General features: G+C 35.6%; 1 protein-coding gene across 2 annotated transcripts; it reads left to right on the top strand.

Annotated features, from left to right (window-relative positions):
* Nucleotides 1–3,946: 3,946 nt before the first annotated feature.
* LOC143614121 (CRS2-associated factor 2, chloroplastic-like) lies at nucleotides 3,947–7,151 on the top strand. Of its 2 annotated transcripts, none has more exons than XM_077087645.1 (6): nucleotides 3,947–4,603; nucleotides 5,278–5,405; nucleotides 5,487–5,712; nucleotides 5,833–5,933; nucleotides 6,012–6,156; nucleotides 6,658–7,151. In XM_077087645.1, exons 1-6 carry the CDS (start codon nucleotides 3,976–3,978, stop codon nucleotides 7,035–7,037), a joined length of 1,608 nt encoding a protein of 535 aa, XP_076943760.1. In that variant the 5' UTR covers nucleotides 3,947–3,975; the 3' UTR covers nucleotides 7,038–7,151. The 2 variants fall into 2 exon arrangements, with proteins under 2 accessions (XP_076943760.1, XP_076943759.1); XM_077087644.1 differs by having other exon boundaries at nucleotides 5,806–5,933; nucleotides 6,658–7,150.
* The last annotated feature ends 1,309 nt before the right edge of the window (nucleotides 7,152–8,460 follow it).

Raw genomic sequence — 8,460 nt, 5'->3', positions numbered from 1 at the left:
TTGTGATGAACTTGCCTTTTGGGCGTGTTGCGTCACTCAAAGACGACCATTTTTTCTATATTTTAGTATTTTACTCCTATCATCCTTGTGTGTTTTTATATTACAGTTTAAATTAAATATAGTTTTAAGTGAAATTTATTTAGGAATTATTATTATGAATTTAATTTATTTTAATAATTATGAGAATACAAAACCAAACTAATAAACTCTAAAACCCCATTCCATGGCGTGTCAGCCATGATGTGACTCATTATTCTTGTTTTAAATCAAATTAAATCGTTAAAATCTTACCAATTTCCCATGATTCTCCTTCAATACAATAACATATCACATATTCACATTTTAATACTAATTTCACATAATCACATTGGACTTAATCATACCTCATAAGCATTCAAAGTTCTAATCCACATTAACTACTTATACAAACATCATTCAAAATTTCAAGCATTAAAATATTCAATCGATAGTTTATAGCTTGTAATTTTTCAAACCCTGGTCTCTAATCATATAGATTAAAACTAATTAATCATAGGACAAATCAGCAGCAGCCTAGTGCAAGTGGAATACCATATCATACCATACCTAGTGTCCTAACTAGTGGTCGTTGATTGGCAACTGGCCGGATTTGGGCTGATCGGCGTTTGATGATGGGATTGTGATGCAAGTTCAGAAGCGATCAATGGCTCGAGAGACTCATGATTAACAAAGACCATAAAACGAACCAAAGGTTCCAAGAACAATGTTCTTTATCAATAAACTTAATCAAAAACTAATTAAACAATAAACCCTTGATCTCAACTTATAGGTGAGAATCACAGTTAAACTAGGAAACCAAATAAGATAATATAGGAAATTCAAATAAAGGGTTAGGTTTAAATAAAAAGTTTGATTTTCCTAAGAAGGCTAGGAATGAGAGTATTTTTGTCTTAACACTTTTATATTAAAACCCACTTACTTTAATCTCAAACCCACTTACATTAATTTCCAAAACCCACTTACATCTTCATTTATCTCCTACATCCACCACCACTCCACCGCCCAACGCCACCACACCCGTCACCCACCGCCACCACCTCACCGGAAAAGTCGAAAAAAATACAATGGAAAACACTATGAAAAACACAATGTAAAAAACACTATGAAAAAAAACACAATAAAAAACACAATTGTATGACACAATATAAAAAAGCAATGGAAAAAACACAATGAAAAATACTATTGTATAACACAATTTTGTAAAACACAATTCGGTAAAACACAATTTATAAAAAACCCACTAATTTTTTATAATTTTTATATTACAATATGGTACTCATATTAAAGATAAAAAAACACTCGTTATTATGGTGAATTTGTTTTTCAATAAAAACGTAGTAAAAAAAAGTTATGAACGTTTTAAAATGATGGAGGAATTTGACATGTGCATTGCATGTGGAGAGAGAAAGTTAAAAAATGTGTTATTCCTTTTATACCCTTCCCCTTATGTTCACACTTGATTTCCCCCTAAACTAATCTCAACCCTTCATGTTCAAAATCAATTGCCAAGATTACTTCTTATCCTTCCTACAAAAACTATACTTTATATTATAACTTAACCCTTCAAATAAATATAAAAATAAATGATATCGGAGATAATCCTGCAATCATAAGTCTTACGAGTCATGTCTGACGAACGGTCTTTTGCAGGCTGGGTTTGTCACTTCTTTTAATCTTTCTTTTCTTTTTTTCAAATAAGGTTTAAAATCATTGGCTAAGGCTTAACATTTGGACATTGGGCTAAAGGTAGGTGCTCAACGTGTGTCTAACATTAATATATTTTTTATGTCCCATCTCATGCAGCCCATAGGTGCACCCCGTGGTTGAAGAAGCTAAAGTATATTCTAGTGTTTTTAATGACGCGAAGAAGAGATTTGTGAGCAAGTATTGTTGGTGGAGGATGAAAGAGACGAATCGTTTAATTACAAAAGTGTCACAACCAAACCTTTGCAAATCCTTCAATTCGTATGATTAGTATGTTGATTTGTTTGTGTTTGATCAAATTCCTAACCTAGTATATATTACCATGTAATTAAACGATCAGCGTTTAATTTGTTCCGGATTTGGGCTGATCCGCGTTTGTGAAATTCTTAACTCCTCACATTGTCGCTATTCATGGGTATTGCATTTTGTTTTGTAGTACTTTGTGCTATAAGAATTGCTCATTTTGCTTTCTGTCTCTCTCCTCACCCTCACCCTCACCCTCACCCTCTTCCTTTCCCTTTTCTCGTTTGCTCTCTTTTCGTGTCTCGTACCCTATCACCGATGAATTCTCTCTCTCTCTCTCCCTCCCCTACCACTCACCGACGGATTCACTCTTTCTTGATATCATCATAGCCGTGTTCCCATCTTCCACCATCGTAAAGTCAACTTTAGCACCACCGCCATTGTCATCACGATCTTCAACCACCACCATTGTGTTCAATAGGCAGTTGTGTAATTGCTGATATTAGGATTTCGTGGTGGTGTGGCGGTGGTCCGGTGGCCTTTTAGGGGCGACACAACCGAAAAGGGTGGATTTTGAAACCATAGATGTCGCTGGTGGTCCATTGGCCTTTTACATGGCTGTTGTGTTTTTGCTGTTGGTTGTTTAGCCATCGATGCATCTTTGCCGATGCCATCTCCGGCCGTCAGTGGCGGTGGCTGGTACTTTATGTTGTTATTCATTTATCACTTGAATCGTCAGCAAAAATTATGATGACGCTCCACTATTTGGAATGGGAAACTATGCTACATTCATAGTGGAAATCTTAGCCTTGAGTAATTTGATTCATATTTTGAGCTTTGTTATGGTTTGGTTATATATTTTTTATTTTCATTTGTGTTTAAATGTTCACGGCTTTGTTTTCTTTTGCCACAAACCAAAAACGACGCACAATTCATAAAAACTAATATATAGTATATATAATGCATGAGACAATGGTAAATTAAGACACTTGATTTTAAGATTTTTACAAATACTAATGCATAAAGTACATGCGTAAAAAGCGGTAAAATTGTCGTTTAAACACAATTCATACAATTTACAAGTGTCCTATCATCTTTAACCATAATATGCTTTTAGTTTCTATTTTAAACTAGCTTTCCACTCACGATTTTTAAGCAACCGTAATTTTTTCATGTGTTAATATTTTTGTAAAAAAAATTACACCATAAAAATGAGCATTTTATTCTCTTTAATTTGAAAATTGAAACCGTACCGTTACTAGCAGCCTGGTTCTGGTTTGGTTTCACAGGTTAAGCTTTAATAATAAATCTAATTTAAAATGATTATTAATTTAACCGTACCATCAATTCTAACTAAACACCAACAAAATATGACACTTAAGAGGATATAACAAGGAGAATGCTAAATTTAGCCACACAAATGGTAAAAATTAACGGAAGACCTCAAACGCAAAATAACAAGAATAAATATTACAAAAAAAAAAAAATCATACTGAAATTAGGTTAATTTAAAGTTGTAATAGACAAGCTTACTTGTATTAAAAAAAATTATGTTGAATTACATTTTAAATATATCTAATATATATGACAAAACATGCTAAATACTAAATAATAAAAAAGATTAAAATGCATTCAATATTTACAAATTGGTTTGGTTTCATTTAGTTGGTGTATAAACCACTAACCAAACCGTTCGCTGCGATTTGAAAAATTTTAAACCGACCGACCGACCGACCGACCGACTGACCAAAAGTAAAAAATAGACCAACCAAACCGATGGCCGGTATAAACAATTTCAAAATTTTCACTCATAGGTGTTACTTAATTCACCAGGATAGTTTTTTATAAAACTCAAAACAAAATCTCATATAGCCACTGAACTGAAGCCCCCATCCTATCATCATCATCATCATCATCATCACTCTTGAAGATATTTCCAGCAACAACTTCTCGGTCTGCAACTGCAAGTAACGAACTCATCTTCCAAAAATGACGATTTTATCCTCCCTCCCAAACCCTAACCTCTTCTCCTCCCTCCCATCACCACCACCACCACAACCACCACCCACCACCACCATCAAACCCCCAATACCCATCCCCAAATACCCATCAAAACCCAAACCCAAACCCCAATCCAACCCCGCATTCAAAACCTTCCACCACCGCTCCAAATACTACAAACCCATCAAACACCCCCACGCCCACGTCCTCTCCTCCGACGGCGACCGCTCCGTCGTCGTCGGCGACTCCGGCGTCTCCTACCAACTCCCCGGCGCCCCGTTTGAATTCCAGTACAGTTACTCCGAGGTTCCACGAGCCAAGCCGATTGCCATTCGCGAGCCGGCTTTTCTTCCATTCGCCCCGCCGACTATGCCCAGACCTTGGACCGGTAAACCGCCGTTGAAGAAATCCACTAGAAAGATTAAGCTTTTTGAGTCGGTGAATCCGAATAATGATAATAATAATAATGTTAAAAGACTGGAGATGCTGAAGCCATACGAGCTTGGGAATTTTGAAGTCAGGCCGAGGGATGAAGTGCTCGGGAAGCCGTTGACCCGAGCCGAGAGACAGGAGCTTGTTAAACGTCATGTTTCTAGTAACCGCCAGGTCAATCTTGGTAATGTATTAACACTCCACTTATAAAATGCACAAATTACAACTACGGGTGCGAACCAGCTGATCGCAGACCTTAGGCTCGACGATTTGACTTACAAGAGCTCGAGCTTGGCTTGTTTCAAGCTTTTCTTCTTAGGGGGTGTTTGGGATTTCTTATTTTACCTCCTTATAACATTTCTCATAAGTTAAACTTTGTAACTTATTAACTTATCCTCTTACAATAACAGACAATACCAAACACTTTTACTTTTCCAAAAGTTAATAAGTCATAAGTTGCTTAAAATAAGCAATCCCAAACACCCCATTAAGCTCGAGCTCGGCTTGTGTATTATTTATTAACTTTTTTAATTATTTAGATATATTTCGAGAAGCCTTAAACAAGTTTGAGCTCAAATCTAGCTCATGGGCAGTACCTTAAACGAGCCAAAGCTTGGCTCGAGCTAGGTTGTGTGATGTTAAATTAATACATAGAAGTCCAAAAAAGCTAATATTTAAATATACATATTGCTCGGCGAGCCTAAACGGTCTTCTCATACAAGGCTCGAGCTCTGGTTCGATTACTAAACAAGCTTTGAGGCTCAGGTTTCACTCAGGGTCAATAAGGCTCGACTTCTTGACTTGTTTGCACCTGTATTTACAGCCTGCTAATCCTAAATTATAAATTGGGTTTCGTAGGAAGGGATGGATTGACACATAATATGTTGGAGTTGATACATTCGCATTGGAGAAGGGATCCTGTTTGTAAAGTCCGATGCCTCGGAGTTCCCACGGTCGATATGAGAAACCTGTGTCGTGTTCTTCAGGTTCATTAAATCATTTATTTTTTAGATTTAGGTTGATTTATCTAAGTGAAACATTTATGCTAAATGTTTGTTAAAAAACAGGAGAAAACAGGTGGTAAGATCATTCTTAGAACCGGTGGTGTGTTGTATCTTTTTCGTGGTAGACATTATGACCCGCATAATCGACCAAAATACCCAGTGATGCTATGGAAACCTGCAACTCCGGTTTACCCTAAACTCATACAAGAAGCACCCGAAGGGTTGACTAAAGACGAAGCCGATGAGTTAAGAATGAAAGGAAAAAAACTTCCCCCAATTTGTAAACTAGGTAAACTTATATAGTTTAGAGTTACATATTGGCCCATTGTGTTACATAATTCATTTTACTTGATTTTAGTGATTTTAATCGTCTATTTAACAGCGAAAAATGGAGTGTATCTTAATCTAGTGAAAGATGTGAGACACGCTTTTGAAGAATCTCCGTTGGTGAAGATCGACTGTAGAGGGATGCATGCAAGTGATTACAAGAAGCTTGGTGCTAAGTTAAAGGTTTGTAGATCTTTTCTATATTTGATTAAAATTTAATCCATTACAATGCTGCAATTTCATTTGCTATATATTTTCTAGGAATTGGTCCCTTGTGTGCTACTATCTTTTGACGACGAACAAATCTTGATATGGAGAGGTCATGGTTGGAGATCTATGTACCATGGTGCGCGTATATCTTCTGGCCCTACTTCTGAAACCGTTGCAAATGATCCTACTTGTTCAGGTAATTGTGAAACTAATATTATTTGGTGACATTAAATATCATCATCATCATCATCATCATCATCATCATCATCATCATCATCATCATCATCGTACTCAGTATATCCCACCAATAGCAATGCTATGGTAGGGTCTGAGGAGGGTAAGATGTAGACAGCCTTACCTCTATCCCATAGGGATAGAGAGGCTGCTTCCGGTGAGACCCCCGGCTCGATAGTAGTTTTGAATCAAGCCTTGGACATAAGACACATAATACTCAATCATCGGGACACTGGCTGATTGGTGCATGTGCCCTTGTCTTTCGGCTATCAACGCCACCACATGATGCCTGATTAACCTTCCGCCACTTTTAACGTTATTTTCACGTGATTAGTAAAATAACGTCAAAATTAGTGCAATTTTACTTTTGCCCACCCAAGGGTTCACACATAAGACATTAAATATATATTTAGTTATAGTTTCGGTTTGTCTAATAATTCGTTTATTTTGCTTTTTACATCAGAAATAAGATCATCGATTTCGAGTCCTCGAATGACACAGTTATGGAGGCGGGCTATTGAGTCGAGCAAGGCGATGTTACTGGAAGATATTGATATGGGCCCTGATGATCTGTTGAAGGTGGTTGAGGAATTTGAGACGGTTTCTCAGGTGACAGAGCATTCGTATCCAGCAGTGGTTGTGTCAAATGAAGACAGTCAAACGCGTGATTCTGAATACGAGGATTATAGTGAGGATGAGGACTATTTTGATGAGGAATCAGAGGATGATGATTATGTTGACTTGAGTGAAAAGTCAGCTCCTCCAGGGTCGTTGCCGGTTGATCTTCTAGCAGAGCAGCTCAGTGATGGTGATGATTGGAGGCCAAACCGAAGTCGGAGATGAGAATGATCCTGACTCCGGTGTGTATATAATGGCTGAAATCGGTTGACGAACTTTTGTAAAGCTTTCAAGTCAGCTCGTTTATTTTTATTTATTTTTTTGTTTTGAAAATGTAAAAGAAAAACTACATTGTGCAAATTGAACCTGATTATAAAAGTTATGAGAATATAGTTTAAAAAATAAAATGAATATCAGAAACCAATGGTTTGGTTATGGTTTTCAAATAGTGGGAGGTAAACGTTAAAATACAAAGGATAAAGGATAAAAAAAAAGAAGGATTTTGTGACCTAAAATAAACCGTAAAAAAATTCAAGAAAAATAAAAAATCATAATTAAAAATATAAAAAAAATAAAAAAGGTAAAAAAATGCCATAATGTTTCCCCCGTCGTACTCATTCAAACACACACATACAAAATGTCGAGGAAAAAAGACATGATGATGAAAATAAACAAAAAACACGATAATAAATAAAAAAGACACAATAGATAGCAAAATATAGTGCAATATCAAGCAAAATATAACACAATGTTGAGTAATATAACACAATATCAAGGTAAAAAAAACATAATGTTGATGAAAAAACACAATGATAAATAAAAAGACGGTTTTTTTTCCCTTGACATTGTGTGTGTGCGTGTTTTGACGAGAACGATGAGGAAACATTGTTTTTTACTTTTGTTGTTTTGATTTATATGTTGAGTTATGATTTATTTATTTTTTTTGAGGGATTTTTTAAGCCAAAAATCTTTCTCAACCTTCTTGTTTTTATGTTTCTTTGTAGAATAACTTAACCCTATATTTATAAGCAACAGTCTAGTAATTTTTAGTTATCATGCTTTACTATCTTTATGGAATATTTATTCTTTATGGATTTACTAAAACAATATGCGGCTATAATTTGTATTATAGATATGTTTTGTTCATTCCTTTTCGGCCTTTCTTGTAAGGTTACAAATGTATATTTTTATCGGGTACATATGCTTAGAACTATACTAATAAATTGGTATATTTTTGTGATTAATAAAAGAAAACAATTACATGAGTCTTGTCACATGTGGTCAGTTTGATAACTGATACTTTTAGGTTGAGTACAATGTGTGAAAAGATGCTTGACATTAATTGGCTACTACCATTGGACCATTATGTTGCAGCTGCCTTTGAATTCCAACAGCTTTCTTAATGGCAGTCTTTCTCAAACCTTGATTCCTTCCACACACTCCTGATCACCAATCACACCAAAAAACCAAACAGGTAACTCCACAATCTAGTTAAATGTTTCAGCTTCATATATGTGTTTACAAAAATAAAGTAGCGTAATAATAATTACTTAGTGCTAGCATAAGTTATTTGTACGTTTTCCACGTTAAGAATTGTTTGTATTTGATCTTATTCATCCATAAATAGGAGCAGCTACGTGAACCACCG

This window comes from Bidens hawaiensis, unplaced genomic scaffold (assembly GCF_021521415.1).
Source record: "Bidens hawaiensis isolate Kalapana, Puna unplaced genomic scaffold, B.hawaiensis_p1.1 tig00039051_1, whole genome shotgun sequence".
In the NCBI taxonomy this organism is placed as follows: domain Eukaryota; kingdom Viridiplantae; phylum Streptophyta; class Magnoliopsida; order Asterales; family Asteraceae; genus Bidens; species Bidens hawaiensis.
This window is presented reverse-complemented; position numbering and strand designations above follow the sequence as displayed.